Consider the following 20,833-nt stretch of genomic DNA (forward strand, 5'->3'; position numbering starts at 1 on the left):
AAGTTCCCTTCCATGTGTATCCCACATGAGATATAAATAAAAGGTGCAACTTTTTTTAAGGTTATTCCAAGCTGAGCATGATCACAGGGCTAGACCACTTCTCCTATGAAGAAAGACAGGCTGGAGAGCTGGGGTAGTTCAGCCTGAAGAGAAGACAGCTTTGGGGAGATTTTAGACTTTCCAGTAACTAAATCAGCTCCAAGAGAGCTGGGGAGGGACTTTTCACAAGCATCTGTAGTGCCACATCAAGCAGGAATGGCTTTAAGCTCAAGGGGGCAAAACTTATATTAGACATTAGGTAGAAATTCTTCACTGTGAGGGTCATGAGGCACTGGCACAGGTTGCCCAAAGAGGTTGTGGGTTTCTCATCCCTGGGGCTGTTCAAGACCAGGCTGGATGAGGCTTTGAGCAACCTGATCTGTGGGAAGGAGTCCCTGGCTAGGGGTTGGAACAAAATGATTTTTAAGGTCCCTTCCAACAATAAACCATTCTAGGATTCTATGACCTAAAATGCAAACCGAACAAGCTCTGCTTGTTAGATTGCTTGATCCTGACATTTATCTTTGGAAGAGAGATTGTGATTATAGATTATGATCTCAGCAATAGCTGTATCACTTTACAACTTTCAAATATTCAGCTTTCAGAGTGAGTGAGAGAGCTGTTAGCTACCAGAGAAAAAAATGACATAAATGTTGTGGAAACAGCTATTTTAGTCTCCTTCTTCTAGGTGCAAGTGTGTGAAAATTCATCTAAGTTTCTTTAAAAGTTAACAGAGGAAGAGAGAACTTCTTAGTAAATAATTCAGAGCAGGAGGCTGTGTAAGAGTTCAGACACTCGGATTCTACAGATCTGTCAACTGAAGTCAAATGTTTCTCCAATCTTGAGTCCCTGATGTCAAAAAAAATATAATGATTATGGTTACTTAGTCTAAAAATCAGCATCTGGAATCCTGACAGTGGACTGAAGAAGGAAGAAATCTGAACTCTTGTTTTAGATCACAGTCCTAATTTAAAAATAACAGTCATCCTCTCTGCCAGTCTCAGACACGGGATATCAAATGCCGTCTTTCCTAAATAGCCAGAGTTTGCTGTGGTGCCATTTGTCAAAAACCTCTTCTCAGCAGCATGCCAGTGGAGAATGAAAAAGGCAGACAAAGCAGCCAGTATGGAGGTAAGGAATGTGGTCATCCTGGTGCCCAACATGATGTGAGGAGTGAGCTCTTAATGCTGTGGTGCCACCACCACAGAGAGCCAGACAGCTGAGGTAATGTCATTCACATCATCAGGCAGGGAGCTCACAGCCTCCCATTATCAAGACTTCGCAAGCCAAACTCTACCTGCACCCTCCTAGAGCATGCAGTGTCCAGCAGGAAACTCGAAGTGGCAAATAGGACAAGGGAAGTTTCAGGAAGAAAAGTAACTACTTGAAGGAGATCAGAAGACAGAGGAAACACACCTAAGTGACTGAGACACTTAAAAATTGCTAGGGCAGCTCTAGAGAACTACTGTGTGCTAAGCTTTTGATGATCTGATCCTTCAACACTCTGCATCTGTGGTGGTTAAGGTGTTTCAGGGACTAGATTTTGCTTAAAGCCTCTTTTTCAAACCTCAGCACTGACAAAATTTATTACTTTGAGTTACAGAACCATAAACAACAGCTTATCAAATATCTAAGACAGATTACACCATGACCATAGTATCATAGAAGGTGCTGGTATCTTTAATTGTATGTTTATGTGTAATTAATTCCTTTTCCAGTTACATGAGGACTGACTTTTAGTGAGGAGTTACAGAACCCCATTTTTACCTTGTGTCACGTAACATTAGGGAAAAAACAATCTTCTTTTCTAGACCCCCTGCCACAAACACTACAGCTGTGAAGGTTCAGTACCTAAGTTCTGTTATTAGGCTTGTGGTCTAGTTTTGTGTTCATTTTAGACACAATGGAAAAGTCTCAGAGTATTCAAAAATAAGCTCACCAGAAGGTGAATTGATAGGAAGGACATTTGGTTACTTAAAACCCCTTAAATAATTTAAACTCTATGGAAGCTTTATAAGTCTGTGTCTCACTCAGCCTCACCTAGGCCTTGCCCAAGGCCAAGACTATTTAACAAGAGTAGTGTCATCAGCATGACCATGGCTAAAAACAAGTACCTCAGTCAGTAAATTATCCATGTTCTAAGACTATGGAACACATGATTGAGCAGCTAATTTGTTTGGTTTTGTTCACTTATGCTAGAAAACCAGATGACCAAAATCTGTGAATGCAAAGAATTGGGGAGTGGAGAGTTGTAGAGTGAGAAAAGTGCCACACTCAGTCCTGAGACACACTGACACCCAGACTCACACAGGGAGTTCTCACTGGCTCTCAAAGGATGTACACAGCTCAGAAACAAATCTTACAAGTTCAGCTTACTGCTCTAAATACCTTCTAGAAATGCAGTGGGCAGAAGAATACAGATTATTCCACAAAGCAGCCAGAGCCATTGGTTCTGTATTGTCTCTCTGCTCATGCTCCTTTATGGTAGACATTGAATTATCTATTGAACAAAGAAGTGAAGAAGGGAAGGGGGTAGAGTCCTTCTGGGTTTTTTTGTGTGTGTTAGTAGCTCCTAATGGTCATTCTTGGGAAATAAGGTGGAAAGGAGGAAGTTCTGAAGGAAGGGTTTTCTTGCACCCAGCACAGCACTTACCTTCCACCACCACTTTGCAAGCACATTCAGCTTTCCCTGCTGGGTTCTCAGCTATGCACTTGTACTCGCCCCCATCTTCAGGCATGGCCTTCTCAATGGTCAGTGAGCAGAGTGTCCCTGTACAAAGGAGGGAGAGATCAAATGCATGTTAGGCTGCAGCTCACAGAAATCTTAGTGCTAGTAAGGAGCAGAAGACATCTAATGAGCCAGTCCTTCACTACAGGTGATCTTCTCTGCTAGAAAAAGCTGTCCTTAAATTTCAACCTTAATGGAGCCTTATTAATGCTAAATAAATCAAAATTTGATCTTATTACTTTTCCCCAGAATACTCAAAATTGTCCCTGCAGGCCTGAACTAATGGTAGAGAAGACCCAGAGCAGCACCTCTGCTGCTCTTCTTTGTCTTACAGCAGTGATCAAAGTCCTCAATTGGGTGACTTTTTTTCAAAAAGTGCTCGTAGTGTAGGGCTGTGTTCAATGCCCATTATCAAAGTTTTGATTCAGCCTTGTCTCTAGCACTCCCCTGAGCATTCATGTATGAGAGCAGAACTTCAGCTTAGTGCCTAAGTTTAAAAACAGCACTCAAAGACATTTTCTTTTAGCTCGAACTGCCTAATGAATAACTGCCTGTAAAACATCCATTAGAAAGTCCAATATATTAGTGGCAGTCAAATTTATCATTGCAACAAATACATTTCTTTTCAAACAAAACCACAAAATTTTACTTAATTGGGTTTCCAGAAACAGGATGCAACATAAGCTCATTATTTACCAAGGGAAGCTTGGTATGACCCAAGGGAAATTCATTTCCTCTTAAAAATTAAAACTCTGTGAACCCAAACAGAAGTTGTTCCCAGTAGATGGGGAATGAGGAAGAAGAACCTTATCCCTTACTTTCACTTACATTGCTTGGAACAATGAAGTACTTTCCTCCCCAGGGTGGACCCCAGTTAAAATGCTCCACATTTTCCCATTCCAAATATCCAAATATTAATTAAGTGAAGGTGAAGTGTGGGCTTGCCTTCTCCTTCTTCGTTGGGAAGCTTGGTCTGTCCCCTAAACACAGCCTGAGGCATTTTGCACTTCTGCCCATTGCAGTTGGCCTGTCCAGAGCACCTCCACCTTCCACTTAACTCAGCGGCAGTAAAACCTTCCCCCTTTCTCCATTTGCCTTTCTCACAGTCATTCCTAATTATAGAATTGAAGAGATGGATTTTTTTTTTCAGCTATTCACCCTGTTTCTTGAGATGTAGGGAAATTTCCCAGCACTTTTCTCTCTATAGTAACTGGAAGCCTCCCAGAGGTCTCAACCCCATCAAATGTGTCCCCTGTGATGTGGGAGATGGCACAGGCACAGGTGATACTGGTCTATAAAAAGGACCTTGAAAAGAACTCCAGTCCATTTGAAGAACTTTAGGAGTTTACTGGTTCTCTTTGGAGATGAACTCTGTTTCTCTGTTTGGACATAGCAGCTCTGCTCTTGGCATTCAGATTTTTCTCTCATTTTAAACCTGGATGTCATTATTCAAGAAAAATCTTATAAAACCCATTCAAATGGTTTCCAACAAATTTGGTGTGCCAAAAACACACATCCGTTAGAAGAAAATTACTTTTTTCCCTCTTTATCATCCTCCACAAAATCAAGCAGCTTTAAATAATGACTATTATCCCCTGAGAAATGATGTGAGAACTGTCTCAGAAGAGGAGCACTGACCCCTCACTCACATGGGCTGTGCTCAGCCAACCACAGGGTGAAAAGAAAATCCACGTGCCCTCCCTGAGGCAACGCTTTTCCATGAGTCAGGCTGAAGCCAAAAATGTCATGAGCTGCAGTTCCATTCCAAATGGAGGAAAGACAGTAGAAAAGTATTCTTGCAGGCATCTAGCAAATATAAATTCACATGTCTCTGCTGTTTAAAGAGACTTTTGGAGAGCAAGCCAAAGATAACTTCCAGTCTAAGAATCTATATAAATCTATATAACATGATTAGAAAAGATTGCACATCAAAACCTAAAGATGCTATTGAAAAGCCCATAATCTATGGAACAAAGACACATATATATGAAGGAGACCTCTGGCCACCTTACTGCAGGAAAGAAGCCTGGCCTGTAAGAATAACTGTATCATCAAGGGGCTGGAACAATGCAGAATTTGCTTTAGCTTCTGCAGGAGTTTTCTACCTGCTCAAAAGCCCTTCCTGAGCTCATTGAAGACTATTATGATACAAGGTCACTCAACACTCATTTAATGAAGTGATTTTGTGAGAAAGAGGGTGAAGGAAATCTGGTTTTTTCCAAGGGCCATGCCATTTTTCATCCTAACTCTTGTCTCTAAGAAGAAATAATTTTCATTCTATTTTCCGTCACTCCTTCTTTCTCTCGACTTACTCCATGGGAACAGCACATGCAAAATATACAGGGGTTGCTGGGCTTCTTGCTACCACCAGATACAACAGTAGTAGCCCTCACTGGAGGAGTGAAGGGAAAATGAGATAATTTGGGTTACTCTCCTTTATATAGCCACTAGTATTCATGAAGACGTGGACTACTAGAACTAGGTATGAAATTGGCCAATGGATCAGAAAGATTTGGCCAGGTTGGATCAGGAGTATAAGGGAAGACTGAGGGATCATGGAAGTCAAAACCTCATTTTCATAGAAAACCAGGAAAAAGCCCCAAAGCACCACAACCCAGGGAAAACTTGGTGAGATTTCATAAGGACAGAAAACTTCCCAACCAGGCCTGCATTCTGTGATCTAGAGCTACAGTCAGTTCCTGGGGCTAGAAGGCCAAATGTCTTTCAATTAAGTATTTGGTATTTCCTCTGCAAACCCTATAACGATCTGAAACAAGCTTATTTTCTCAGAACTGCTTGAAAGCCCAGACTGGTTACCCCAGCTGGGTATTCTGAAATCCTGGCACTTCACAAATCCCAGTGAGCTAAAAATGTTTGCTATTTATTTTGTCCCCCCAAGCCTCTATTTTCGTTAGGAACAAGGCCATGGATGATCCTTAAACATTGACACCAAGTGCAGGACTGGAATAAACATGAGTGCTGGAATCTACCACTTAGACATTGGGACTGGTGCAGCTCTAGAAAAGACTTTAACAGCTACAGAAGCTGACTCTTTACTGGAGACTGGTTTAGATGCTCAAAGCCTTACCCTTGAATTTTAAGCTATGAAAGGGTTCTCTGACTTACTCAAAAATAGTGCAAGACAGTTTAAAATATCTCCAGGCTTCTGCATTCTTTCCATGAAACTCCACAGAAAGTCAACCTCAGATATAAAACAAATACACAAACCAACAAAAACAGCTCCTTAGTCTCATTCCCCACACTGGCATCTAGCTGGCCAACCTCCTGATTCCTATCCTATTCCTATCTCCTGATGCAGACTCCAGTTTATGGCTTTCTCATCTGTATCCATGGTATAAGAAAGTACTGTGGAGTATTTAGGCAATATTAATAAGCACTGATCTGTGAGAAATTGTGCCTAGGAGACATAATAATTTTTTTAAGGGACTCATTGACTTATAGTGCTAATTTTCTAATAAATCTCAAATTGTCTGAGCAAGTTCAAATATTTGCTAGTGTCACAGTCATGTTTAAAAATGAGAGGTGGATTGACCAGGAAAATATTGACTGCAGTTACAATGACAACGGAAAAAACAGTGAAAAAACCACATGAATTTCATAGGAGAAAGAAGGTCAAATATAATTATTGATAGTTGATAGAGTTTAAAGGAAAACTGTAAGAAACCTACTTTCATGATTCACAACATTAGACATTTAACCATCAAATGTATCTGTGTAAAAGTAATTTTCTTAACCCTTACTGAAATATTTGTGATATATCACATTATTCTGCTTGTAATTAATGCTACATTACTATATTAATGACATTGACTTAGGAGGAGTTAGAGCTGCCAAAATACAGATCTCCTGAAGAAGCTGACAATAGGAAATCATCACTCAGTTTGTTTCTAGTGGATTTCCTCTGTGATTAGACTAGGACCCAAGTTATTAAATGTTTTAACCTATAACATGGAAGTACTCATAAACTAACATTTATAAATTTACAGATGCTAGAAAGAATCTTGGAAAGGGAAAAGACAGCAGGGTAATCTCCTAAACAATCTCATTTACTTGTTAAGCTGAGTCCCATTCATTCAAAGAAAATGGGGCTTGAGATGGTGAAAAAACAGGCACTGATGGCAGCAAAGGATGCTGAATATTCAGGAGGTTTAAAGGTTTAATAGAGAAATGACAAACATGAGTTGTGAGGTAGAAAGAGGATCAATAACCTCCAGTAAAAGCAGCAACAGGAAGGTGATCTCCTTCTCACTGATGCTGGTACCCACAACACAATTCTGCTTCCTCTTTTCTAAAGAGATTAATAAACTAATAAACAGCAACTGGAGAGGAGGCATTGGAAAGAAAACCAAAAAACCAAACCAAAACAATGCCAAGCCTCCAAGGGCTGGATGAAGTGCATCATGGAGAGAAAGTTAGTAAGAGTCTCACTTGTCAAGTTTCAAAAAAAAAAAGAGAAAGCTGTCTTGGTTACAGAGCCAAAGCCTTTCTATCAAGTTAGAAATAAGACATTGTTTTGTTTCTTGATTTAATAACAAAACTGTTATTAGAATAGTTAGGCTTTGCAACAAATTCCCAGTGGTTATAGGAAATGTTTCTCTTTTGCTGTATTTAAATCCACACCACATGCATTTTTTTGGAAGAGGAGGGATTCAAACATAAATGACAGTGCAGAGGAAAATGTGGCCTGTGACAAACATGGTATTCTGTCAGAACTGACCCTCAGATGATCTTCCTAACCTTCAACTTTCCAAAGAAGCTTTTGTAAGGTGCAAAATGCATCTACTTTGAGCAGTACATAGAGTCGTGTTAATTATACACCAAATTCTTGCTCAAATTTAATTAAAAAGAAAACAAAAAAGTCATGGCAGATCCTCACTAGACTGGCAGACATAGACGTGCATGACTGATAGGAAGATTTAGGAGTTAAGTCACAAGAAAGTTGTTAAGGCATTATTGCTAATAAGATTACCAAATCTTTATGCTGCCAAGAAACTTGGGAAGAAAAAAGTGCTGGCTTAGACAAAGCAATACAAACTCAGGGCATTTTCTAAGCTACACCATCACTGCTACCTGAGTCTATATTAGACAGTTCCTCTTCCATCTAGATAGTCACAGAGTACTAAATCTATCCAATAAAAGCTGAGCAAGTTGACTTAATAAATGGCAAATATGTCAGTTTAGACTTGTAGTCACTTGCACACCTCAGCTGGGCAGCTTGCTAAGGATGCTGTGCAAAACCCTTTCACTGCCATCTTATAGAACGACTTTTGGGACCATGCAAGAACTTTCTCTGTGGATTTTGTGTCCAAGAGTGAGTCATACAGCAGGACAGTGGCACTGCTTGGCCAGTGCTATACAAATGTAAAACATAATGGGTCCTGCTCTAAAGGGTTTACCCTGTGAGGAAAATTTTTCTATTCAGTCCTTATATGTCTAACTTCACTGCAATGTCTGCTAGAGCATTCTTAAAAACTTCTTTTCCCAACAAAAAGCCCCCTATAACTTTAAGCAAAAAGCCTCTCATTAAAGTGCCTCTTTACCACGCATCATCTACCCCATTGCATATGAATGTATAAATGTTCTAATTTATGAGCACTCTCTTTATTGTTAGTAACCATTTATTTTGATCTTTAATGGGCAAAAAGCACATTAATATCTATCTCAGGAATGCAGATAATTGCACTCTGACAAGTTTAAAGAAGAAAAATATAAAATCAAACCATTAATAAAATTGTACCACATCAGAAAAATAGTGCAAGAGCTCACTTTTATCACTTCGTTGTAAAAATGATACATTAAAAAATCATGCCAATCAACAAACAGAGTACTATTTGGGGAACTGTAAAAAGGAATGGAAGAACAAGTGTACTGATGTTCATGATTTCAAAGGGAAAATAGCTGAAATGTAAAATGGAAGGAACATCACATGATATCAGCTATTGTTGTAATTGTGACATTCAGGATAATGCTGCCCAGATTCTGACTTCTAACTAAACTTAACCCTGGAAGGATGGAATACACTGCAAGTCTCAGATTAACTACCATAAATCAGCACAAATGCTGCATAAATATGCCTGAAGATGAAGGTCATTTTTGGAGCAGGGTTTAGCTTTTCTTTGGCAAAGGCCTTACCAGTCTATTCTGATGCTGGTGTTTGTACACAGGCTTCTCCAATGATACAGAGCAGGGATAACACTCTCCCTTCTCCTGCCCTCCAATGGTTAAACTGCCTTGGGTGGGAAATTTAGTGTCAAGTCAGGCTCTGCAAGCACAGAGGAGACCTGTGAACAGCTTTGTTTCTAACTGGTTAAAGGCCTCACTATCAACTAGGACAAATATGCCAAGGAAAGTTATTTTCAGTGAGTGACTACACATAGTTTTTACAGTTTGCCTGTCCTGTGAACTTGTTACACACAAGCATACTTCTAAGTTTGACCTTTCTGGCCAAATATACCACTTTTTAATCACATGTTCCTGAAACTGAATTTTATGTATTTATCTTCACAATATATTTGGCAGCAGGAGATGAGCAGACTTTTGTCTCTTTTTTGCCTTTTTTTTTTTTCCCTCTCTTTTGGGAATGACAGAGAGGAGTAATTCAATTTCCAAAACACAAATACATTCTGGGGGTTCATGCATTACTTACATTGACCAGTTTGTGGGACAGTATTCCATACTAAGATGGGCTAGCAGTGTGGCTAAGAAGCACATGGACATGCATTATTCTAGATAGGGAATTTTCCAACTCATTAAGAACATGTAAGTTGTTGTGAAATACCCCTGGTGAATCTGAAAAAAATCCCCGTGATCACCACCAAACATCACAACAGTACAAAAGCAGTTGGTGAAATGGCTGAGAACAGACCTAGTCTATCCTCTCCCATAGTGGATTTTGTCACTGAACTAAAGGAGGATTAAGGTCATACCAAAGAAATAAGAAATGGCTTTGCAAGATCTAAACCCACTAAGGTGAGCTAGGTCTGTTTGCTCTGAATTCCTCTTCTTCCCCACAGACTCAGCCTTCTTTCAGGTGAGGATGACTCTAGGGCATCACTTCCAGGGCCCATCAAATGCTGCTCCAAGCTTTGACAAAGCACTGCTGCTGAAGTACACCTGTGGGTGTGATGGTGTTGCATTTTCAGTGTTTGGGGCAAAGAATGGAAATTTGCCTTTGGCCTGCTGTGTACTGCATCCAGTGCCATTGTTGCTCTCTATGTTTAAAGCTGCTCCAAACACTATCTATGAGACTAAGCCATACAGTTTCCCTATTGAACAGTATTTCCTGAGAGTGAATGATTTTGCTATTTCTCAGTTCTAGTCTGTTATTCCAGTTATTCCCTCTCCTCTCTTGGTTTCCTCAAGTATGTATGTGTTCCTAATTAGGGAAAAAGAGAAAACTGAATCTCTATGAATTCTGGAACCCAAAGTATCATGCATGCCTAGTTAATTACTTAACAGTTGGCATGAAAGAATCTTACAGTGAGAGCAGCAACACATTTTTCTCCAAGAGCCAAAGCTAGCAGGTACTGTCAGGAAAAAACCAAAATTGACCATCATGCAATGCACTCTCTCAGTGTACAGAGGGTAATGTAATAAAGTTTTAAAAAACCCAGTTCTAATCCTCATTCCTTGTCTTTCCATTAAAGGATAAAACCTACAGCCCTGTGTAATATTTCTTTCCAAGATCCTCTGCAAATACTTGCAGAAGAAAGCCTGGCTTTGAGGTACTGATAACAGTGACTGCTGAGCATGACTCAAGTGTAACAGTGCAGGTACAAGTGGAACATCAGGACGGTGTCTTCACCCCCTGCAAGAAGCTGTCCTGGAACAGTGGATTCCTTATGCAGGACTGACCTTTGATCCTGATCTCAGTGGAAAGCAGTGTTAATGTGTGACACTCTGAGTGTTGTGACCAGCAGTGACACCCAGCCCAGACAAAGAGGATGGGAGAAGCCCCGTGCCCTGCTCAGACAGGTGGCAGAGCATTTCTGCACATGAGGATCACCTCACTGTAAACAGCTACCCTCGATTTGTAGCCCCAGTGTACCATTTTATAGAGGGAATAAGAGTTGGGGGATTATAATAGTCAATTACTCACATTATTTCAGTGAAGTAAAAAGCTTTTTGTAGCACCATAACATGAAAGCTCTGGGACTTTAGGAGGCTCCACTATAGCTCAGAAGCTTTGCTACAGAGGTGCTGTCTATCTGATGTACTTTGACAGGAGTCATGGAACTTTAGGATGCATCATTTCTTTTAACTCTGAGCAACTCCAAGAAAAGCCTTGAAATCTTGCTTCCAGCATAAGGCTAGCCAAACTGACTGATTCTGTCAGTCCTTTTTATAACAATGGCATTTCTAGTCAATGTTTTCTCTCATACATGCCACTTATCCTTATTCTATACAATCCCCTTGGGTGAAAGTTAGTGTACTCATAAAAAAAAACAAACCAAAAAACATTATACTACTTCAGACACAGGCCAGACACAATGCACCTGCTACCATCTGCCTTTCGCCATCTACTTGCTTTGGTATCTCCTTAATGCACCACTTCAGTACCCCCAGCCTCTCTGAAGACAATGCTATTTCTGACTGCATCCACTTCAGGAGAATGCCTGTGTTAGCCTGTTTGGAACACTGCACAAGGATTCACTGCTTGTGATGAGCTTTCTTTACATTTATTTGGTTCTCCTTTGGTAACACTAAAAATAGTCTGGATTAAATCAAGGAAGATTCAAAAGTAAGAGTGCAGACCCCTGTGTCAAGCTACAATTCTCACTGTGAGCATGAACTTTTTTGCTACAGTATGCCAGAGGGTATCATTCTCAAGATAATTCTCTCAGTGTTTTAGAGAACACATATGAAGTAAAGAAGGGGTTTTCGTACCATCAATTGTCCTTCCTTCCTGTTTTTGTCCTAGGAAAATATATTTTATCTAGATACAGCATTAACTTTCATGAAAAAAAGTCTAGTGGGTTTGATCACCCAAAATGTGAAATATAAAGGAATCATTCAGCTTGAAAACAGTAAGTCTCCTTTTAGAGACTTCTACCAAATTCTATACAGTTTCGAGGTTAGTTAAAAGTCACCAAGCTAGTGGAGTTCAAATATTTCAGTGCTTGTAATGGCAACAGAAACATCTGCGGTGGGGCATTAAATACACTGGAAATCTGTTCTCAACTCTGATCTTAACTTCCAGTTGTAGTAATTTCTTTCTATGACACAATCCCTCTTTGCCTCTGTGTTTCTTTTTGCAATAAAAAGCCTGAAATATTAAACATACAGAAGAATTCAATTAGAATTTGTAAACCACCAGTAATATTATTATGTTTTCAATGTTCTAAATCCTTAAAAGTTCAGTTTAAATAAGCATCATGTACCAGCTCCTTAAACAACGTTAGCAATGTAAACAGCATTTAAAGATGCAAGAAGTTCAACTTCAGAAAATTTACATCTGCAGGCTGTTAAAGGGGAATCTGCAAGAAATGTCAAACAATACTGTTCCTTGTGTACTCCACTGAAATAATAAGCAAGCTGCATCTGGAAACAGTTACTGGCACAGGACTTAAATAAATATTGCATTACCTTTAATGAACTAAATATTATTAATCAAGAGCCAGATATAACGATGTGCCATCCAGCTGGCTTGTAATGCAAATAATTTACCTTCTTGGGAGATGAGAATAGACTTCGATGATTTGATGGCTTTGCTGTCTAGAGTCCAGGTGACAGCTGCAGGGGGATCAGAGGAAATCCGACATTGTAAGACCAATTTTTCACCATCAGCCACTTGAGCATCCTGAAGCTTCTCTGTAAAGGAGGGTGCTGTTCCTTTGCTTGCTGGTGGTTTGCTTGCTGGTGCTTTGTTTTCAGTTTTTTTCCCAATTATTCCGCCATCCACCACTGCACACCCATGTTCACAGTTTCTGTCATTCTTCTCCTCTTTTTTCACTGCTGGTTTGGCAACAGGGGCTTGAGAATTGGGGGTCGCGTTCTGGGCTTCGGAGTTGGCACGAGCATTTGGTGCAGGGGTGCCAGCACTGCCATTCTCTGCAGGTGGTTTTTTCTTGGAGCCCAGCACAGACCTGAAATCTGTTACTGCAGGTTTGGGAGGTGGTGCCTTCTCTGGCAATGGGGTTTTTGGGGTGCCCTTCTTGCCCAGCACAGAACGGAAGTCCACCTGCTGGGGAGCATGGACTTTCCTCTCCTCCTCTGACAAGGTCTTGGGTTTGACCTGCCGCTGCAGGTTCGCTCGGAAGTCCATTTGCTCGGCTGGGATTTCTTTCAGTTCCTCCTCAGAAAAACTTTTGGTGCTGACTTTCTTGCCTAAAATATCACGGAAATCAAGTTGTTCAGCTTCCTGCTGCCTCAGGCTCTCCTCTGTGTGCTCCCGAGTTTCCACTCGCCTCTTCAGCACGCCTCGGACGTCTTCCTGCTCTTCCTCAGCTACTCTGGTTACACTGTTCTTTTTGAAGCCACTTGTTCTACCAAATGTTAGTTTACCATGATCTCCACCATCTCTTTGCTCTCCAGAGCTGGCTGATTCCCTCCCACTATGATCCGAAAAAGAAAAGAAAGAGAGAGCCAGGAAAGGGGCTGGTTTAAAAATGTCAGGGAACAATCTCAGAGCAGGAACAAAATGTGTTTATAGAAGGGGAGGTTGATTAGAGGAGCATACTCCATTAGTTTATTGCATCAATGATGACTTCAGGAGCCATATAAGGGCACAAACAAAAAAGATCCTCTCTACTCTGGCTTGGTACAATGTGCTTAGCTTGTATGATGAAAACAATTTGTTAGGTCACATTTGGGGATTAGGTTGAACAGCAGCCAGCCTGGGTCTGCAAGGGCAGGGAATTAACGGAGCAAAAAATAGAACCCACCCATGCAAGTCCCTGGGAAAAATACTCACTCTCTGAGCATTTCTGCTGTGGAAGCTGAACTCTCCCGCAGCATCAGAGACACCTGGCAGCTGCATTCTCCAACTTGGTTCCTGAAATATTTAAGTGAAATCAGAAAAACAGGGGTTTCTTCCTCTGTAACTTGCCTGAGCTAAGTGATTGTGTATTGCACTACAGCAGCTCAAACCCAGTGTGGCATTCCCCTTTTCCATGCCCAGCACTGTGGGGATTGACTGAGTGGATTTGGTCCTCTTATTTTGGAGCCAAGCTATCTCAAATAGCTTTTACTGATCTGTTGCTATCTGCACTGGGAACAACATACTCCCTGAAGAAAAATCAAAGCAATTTACAGAACGAAGCAGCTGCAAACAAACAAGCTAAAGGAAAACAAATACAAAAGCTGGAAAATCAAGACAGAGGAAAGGGCTATTTTGCAAAGCTGAAAATCTTTCCAACTCTGCCTACTGTTTATTTATTCAAACCCAAGCTCTTAAGTTTTCTAATGTTAAGATATTAAAAACAGGGTCTCATTTCCTTCCCTCCCCTCTGGCCCAACCAATCAGCAAACCCATCTACATGGATTGCTCCAGTCTGTACATGTTTATATTAAAAAACATAAAAGTGTCACCATATATGGTGCTGAGTACTTATTCTTCCTTTTGCAGAGGAATACCACGGATGCCTTCTGCAAAGGGCTCCCATTAAAGAATTCATTTAAAGTGCTCCCTGCTCCCCTGCAGCTCCCTCCCTCCCGCAGATATATATCATTCTTTCAGCCCCAAACAGCTCTTCTCTGCTTAACACAGGAGATGCCAAAAGCAAAATTTAACTCCCCCAGGGCAGCAGTTGTGTAACTATTGCCACCACCCCCCTGACTGCTATTAAAAAACCAGACTTGAATTGATTAGGGACTAGAGATATCTTTTATTAGTGAAAACAGTTCTGTTCTTCCCAGTTTAGGTATAAGCTTGTAAATGGACTAGAAAGTCCTGGATTATTTGTCTTTTTTGAACAAAAATAATTTTTGCTACTGAAAACATTTCCTGGACATGAGCAAAACACATGTGTTGGAGGGGAGGAAGGCAAGAGAGGCAGGTTTTCCCAGCTGTGCTCTGCTTTGAACTTGCTAGATAAGAGCACCTTCAAGTCCACTTAGCCCTGAAGTTTAAAACATGGACTCGGGGCTGTTAGCTTGCCATAAATATATTGTCTGGCCTGGTTTTTAAATAGAGCATGGAAATACTTTCCTAGATATGGTTCTGTTTGGGTGGAAAACTCCCTATAATTTCACCCATTTTTAACTTGCAGTGAAGGCAGGATGAGTAACACAGATGACAGAATCACAGATTCAGCACAAAACTTTGTCTTTATAAGAGCAATTAGTGCCATCACCTTCTCAGACAGATTTCCCCTGATTTCTGTTGCTTCAGAAAAAGAAACAGTGGATCAGCCGAATATGAAAACTAAAAAGAAACTGGTAGGTTTGATCACAGTATCTGGATTGCAAAGCAAAGGCCCTGCTGATAGAAACATAGCTTGACTTTAAGACCACTAACAACAGGAAACCAGAGACTTTTTTTTTTTAACCCTTTTATATGCAGCAAGTCAGAATATGTACACTACAAACTGCTATTGAAGGGAATCCATGAGAACAGCACTGGAAGCCACAACCCTCGTTTCCTTCAATACAAAAAACTAGATAACATCTGAGTACCAAACAGAACTCCCTCTCTCAAACACTGTCCAAAGGGCAGGAGAGGATCCAAGTCAATGCAGAGAGTATTTATCTCAGCCCTGCACTGGAGACCTGCCATTCTTACTCTTATGTGTGGCCTCCATTTGGAAGCAAGAGAAATAGAAAGAAGGCAAGACAAATGGAAAGATAAATAAAAAGAACAGCACATCTCCTCCTCCCAAGATACTGACTGGCATAAAATTATGGCAGGGTAGCGACATTGCTGAAAATCTGTTTTTTTCATACAATGCATTTCAAACTGGCCCCTTTTGCCATTATTGGAACTCACAAGGTTTTTTCTCAGCTTCTCCAAAATTTTTAAGGAAAGCAGACACACTCTGGAATTGCTCATTCACCGCTGCTGCAGGGCTTTAACAGGCTGTTAGTTTACCTGAAGAGCCCTCCTGTTCAGGACTTCACACCAATCCAAAGCTGACAAAGGACAAGGCATGCATGCTGAGGTATAGACAATTTGCAGAGTACATTAAATGTTGAGGCATCCCTGCTCAGCTTCTATCATGATTGTCTGGCAAAAATATTTGTCCACAAGAATTTGTCCACCAGTGGGAGAGGATGAAGGGACAGAGACAGTGCTGTCCCAGGAGAGGAATTCAGGGATCCTGAATGTGGTCCTGAGCACTGTGAAGAATGGTAGCATTACTGCAGAACCAGTTTCTGCAAGGCATCTTTCCCTCTGCAAATTCTTTGCATTTGTGAAGAAGCAAATAAGGCAGGCAAAGTAAATCCTTCTAAAGTAAGCTATTTTTCACAGGGTTTGGAAAATAAAGGAGGGGGTAAGAAAGCAGGAGAGCATTTTGTTCTTTCTATTTTTAAAACCTTGGGAAGCACTTACAAATTATGGCAACAGTGGGACATACAAGTACCTAGATGGAAAAATGATTCACAAGGTAGTTTTTTGATCTTAATTATGAGTTCTGATTGAAGTGAATAGCTGAAAACCAGACTACTGGATACAAACCTTGTGTCTGTGTCTGTTCAAAAGTGTAGCCTTCCCAGGGTAAGGCCTGCTTCCAGTGAAATCAAACTGATGATTTTAGGAGCAGGGAGAACATACTTTGTCTTCTGAATCCAGTGGCAAAGTCTAAAACGGTGAACTTAAAAACACTGACCCACCTTGCAGATCATAGGATGGAAAAGAGAAACATGCCAAGAAAAATTAAGAAGGATTGGGTGATTTAGACAGCAATTTCAATCAAGAATAATTCTGGAACCTTGGTAAATATTTTTACATTTATGCAATTTCAGAATCTAGGGAAGGCAAAGATGCATAGGGGCCATTAGAAAAAAAAGAGCCTTGCAGTACATGGGCACTTCTTCAAGTCTCACGTCCCTGCTGTTTTGAATCTTGGCAATAACAATATTACTTGTGCAGCTTGAGGTTCTCTGTGTTGGCATTTTATCAACAAAACTCTAGACACAGACAGATCTTAGTGGCTCTGTTATTGTGGAATAATGATAGACATGGATAAAACCTATGCTTAGTAGCTTTACTGTGAAGAAGTGCCTGGAAGTGTTGACTTTTGCAGGACTCTTCTGTAGAATGCTCATGCACAGGACTTATCTTTAAAATGTCAAGGAATATTAATAAAAAAGCCCACCAAAAACAAATAAAACCCCAGCTGCAAAGCCTGAGGCAATTTTAAAAATAGCTCTGTGTCCTATTGTGGGATCAGTTTTCCCTGGAATGGCTTTTATGTTCAAAATATCTTGAAATACTAGTTTCTTGGCAGAACCTACTCAAATATTTTCACTGAACCTTAGATGAGACTTATTGTCTGCATGTCCCTAGGCAGCACTCCCTGGAGGAAGAGGAAAAAAACACAGTTGTAATTATGCTGGGGGGACAGACTGAAGTTTCCTACCAGACTACCAAGTGTGAAATAAATATTGCAGTGTAAATGACTTTTTTTTCAAGAATGAACTGAAAGGGGCAACCCTTTCAAGATCAAGATGTTGATCCCTATTTATAGCTGGTGCTTCAGTGCAGGTAACTGCAAATCCTCAGAAGGAAGTTTTGCAACTTTTCTGAGTTAAATTGAGAGATAGTCCAGACTCCACAAAGCTTTAGCCCCAAAGAAAGCAACTAATCTCCTGGATCACAGCTCTATCTGGTATAAAGCAGAACAGCTCTGCTGGCTTGAAAGAGGATGCACTGATTTACCTCACTTGAAGGTTGGGGTGGGAGTGGGGGAGAAGAAAACACTTAATGTCTGAGAGGACAAAGGTTAACAAATCAGATGATTTGTTTAAGGAACTGCAGGATGATTCTGAGGTCCCTCATGTTGACTGTATTGCATAAAGGTTTTGCTCAAAAAACAATTTTTGTCCAGTTCTCACCTGTTTTTTACCTCTTCATTTATGATGTACACACTGAGTGAAAGAACACAGAAAAGTCATATTGGGATAACAGGATACCAGTGTCTGCATCACTGGAAGGATACAAAGGATGGGAGGGAAAATAGATATCTTTGGTCTTATGAGTAAGGAAAAAGATTTTTATTTTCCATATTAAGCATTTTTCAAGCTGTAAAATGTCTAAATTTTAATAGATGGACTGCAGAAGTAGCTAAATCTGTTCTTTTAGCATTTATGCAACACTACTCCTCTGAGCCTGAGACATAACAGGTTCAATGGAATATTATTAGGACAATTAAAATGAAAAATGCAAATCCAGAGGAATCATAGGCCTGTGTAGGTTTTAAAAAAGGACCAGGAGAGGCTACATTGACTACTCTTCTAAAATCCAGACTTAGCAGTCTGCTAAACAGTAAAAGGCAAAGCAAAGATGTGTTCTACATAATGCTGAGAGATGGTAAAACAGAAAACCAACGAGCAATCATGGATGGATTACACCAGGATCACACTGGGCTCCACATCCTTGTCAGCTCACTCTGACTAAAGGAGAACGAACCAGCAAGAGTCAAACAGATCTTTTGCTAAACCCACATTTTTAAGACCAGAGTTTTAATTTGTGAGCAGCCAAGACAAAAGGAGAATTGTGGAGGTATTAGGATAGAATTTAGATCTTAAGAATAATGGAGAAGGAAATTGGAAAATAATTAACACTAGTAGGAAACTATGCCCAGACTAAATTAAGAGTTGGAGAAGGAGTGACTCCCTAAGAGCAGCTATGCAACCTGTTTCTAAAATTAATATGTGAAAAGGAGCTGCACATTTTATTTGAAATGAAAATTATTATGTTTAAAAATAGCCTACTGACAACTCTGTAAACTCTTTAGTGAATTGACTTATGTTTTCTCAGTTATTCCACATTTTTAATGGACTTTGTAGGAGTTTTTGAGAGAAAGACACAAAACACAGCTCTCTTCCTCTCAGGTACTGTTAAAACTGTTTCTGAATATATAAACAATTCTCAATCAAGTATTCAAGACAAATGCAGCCAGTTCAACAGCTATTTAGTCAAGACTATTTATTGCTGAAGATTACTGCAACTCTATTGCAAACCTGTAGTTACAGACCTGACTTTTGGCTCTGTACTGCATTTACCAGCAGGGTAAAATGAGGTATCAGCATTCCCTTTGCTCTAACTGCAGCACAGCATTATTCATTATGGATTAGAAAAAGCCAACATGAATGCACTGATCTTTGTGGGACCCCCAGTTATTTCTCCTGTGAAAGGATTAGGGAATATCTGCAACTAGCATGTAATCTGCTGTGTTGTTTTCTAGCTACAACTTCACTTTTAGTCCTTCCTCCCAAAACTTCCACTCATCTACTAATTCTCTGAAATAATTTATTTTCTAAGTGTATGTTTTAAAGTTAGGATAATGTCAGACTTCCCCTTTGAAAAAAGGGCTCCATTGATGAATTTGGCCTGAGGGATCACTAAGTACACCTGATCAATACAGTCAATTTCCTACATCAGTCCCAACAAAACCCTCCACAAAGCTCTCTTGGCTCTCCTTTGTCCTCTTTCACTCTTCTACCCCTGAAGTTTTGCTGAAATATCTCATTCTCTCTTCAGTTCAAGTGAAACCACCAGCATATCAAAAGAGATGGCCATGCCCAGGGCACACACAGTGAAGTGTAGAAATGTACCAGCAGAAGGTACCAATTCTCACAGTTTCTGCTCTCTCCTGTCGAGGTTGGTGACCTGAATAAAATTGAACTGGCATTTCTAATCCTGCCAGAGGTACCGAGTGTTAGAAACACCCCTGAAACCCAAAGGAAAATAAATGCAAGAATTTCTGTAGACATGACCTGCTCAAATGAGCATTAGGAATGTCCCAGATGACCTGGGCCAATTGCAAACAAGCCAGCTCTGAAATGAGCCAGCTCACAACCTATTGAAGACTACAAAGGGCCTAATATACTGAAGAGCTGGTTTGCAATAAGATCATAGCACATGTGGCTCTCCCTACATAGATGTTGTTAATAAGACTTGAAATTAAGTGTAGAAAAACTTCATTATAGGAAATCTTGATAATCAACAGCTATAATTTCATAAAATGCCCTTTTCTGGTGAAAACTGAGTGCCTCATTTAACTTCAAATAATAAAGTATACTGAAGCTAGTTTGTGTCTGCCTGTGATAGTCTATGAAAATGTATCTTCAAGCCAGGAGGCATCTACATAGTGACATATCCATCATTTGGGCCACACTGGTTGGAAAAAAAACCTTATAACTATAAAAAATTAAGCTCATTGTTTACAAGCCAAACAGCTTGAATTTATTAAGAAATCACCTCCCTCCTTGTATTAAGAAAATGTGAGTAATTTATTTGCAAGTAGGCAAAGGACAATTCAGACTAGTGTACCTGGACTAAAAAGTTAGTGTGTGGAGCAAACCAAATAATTTTATTCCAGTGTAATGGACTCAAATGTCCATGATGATGAAGTTATTTTAATAAAGAAAGGCAAAAAGACTAGCCAAGTAAAGCAAGTACACCTATGCACAGTAAATAGCATGGACTGATAACATCACTTTAAGATTTTGCACTATGTTTTCTACAACCATATAGGGGATTTGTAATCTTCACCATTGGAGGTGGAAAGTGCTTTGGCACTTTGTACAAGGTAAAGAGCCAACAAATCCAGCTCTTCATTTAAAGGACAGTTATTATAACAGAATAAAATAAAATTAAATTCAAAACAACTCTTTCAGATTTTGTAGGAATGACAAGATCTTCAAAGCATAAAGGTGCCTCATTTCAAAGATACATCAACAAAAGAAGATTACAACCGGCATATAAGATTCAGACATTTCAAGCATGGCCAGGAAACACTTTTTCCCCTTAAAGGTAGGGATCTTGTGTAACATCTCTCCTTGGACAGGTTGTTTCCATGGAAACAGAAATCCTTACAACACCTGGAGAGATGCCAAACATGATAAACAATAGCTCCAAAACTCAGGACATTGATTGTGGTT

At 40.0% G+C, this 20,833-nt stretch overlaps 1 protein-coding gene across 1 annotated transcript in view; it reads right to left on the bottom strand.

The window, feature by feature from the left end:
- MYLK (myosin light chain kinase) overlaps window positions 1–20,833 on the bottom strand; it is a 141,385-nt gene that overhangs the window by 59,957 nt on the left and 60,595 nt on the right. The window contains exons 14-16 of the mRNA XM_083864760.1: window positions 13,701–13,781; window positions 12,455–13,341; window positions 2,693–2,809 (exon numbers count right to left, since the gene is read on the bottom strand). Of these exons, the coding sequence (XP_083720886.1) occupies window positions 2,693–2,809; window positions 12,455–13,341; window positions 13,701–13,781 (1,085 nt within the window). The remainder of the gene's footprint in view (window positions 1–2,692; window positions 2,810–12,454; window positions 13,342–13,700; window positions 13,782–20,833) is intronic.

The sequence above is a fragment of the Zosterops lateralis genome, assembly GCF_965231275.1.
Source record: "Zosterops lateralis genome assembly, chromosome: 7".
Classification (NCBI taxonomy): Eukaryota; Metazoa; Chordata; class Aves; order Passeriformes; family Zosteropidae; genus Zosterops; species Zosterops lateralis.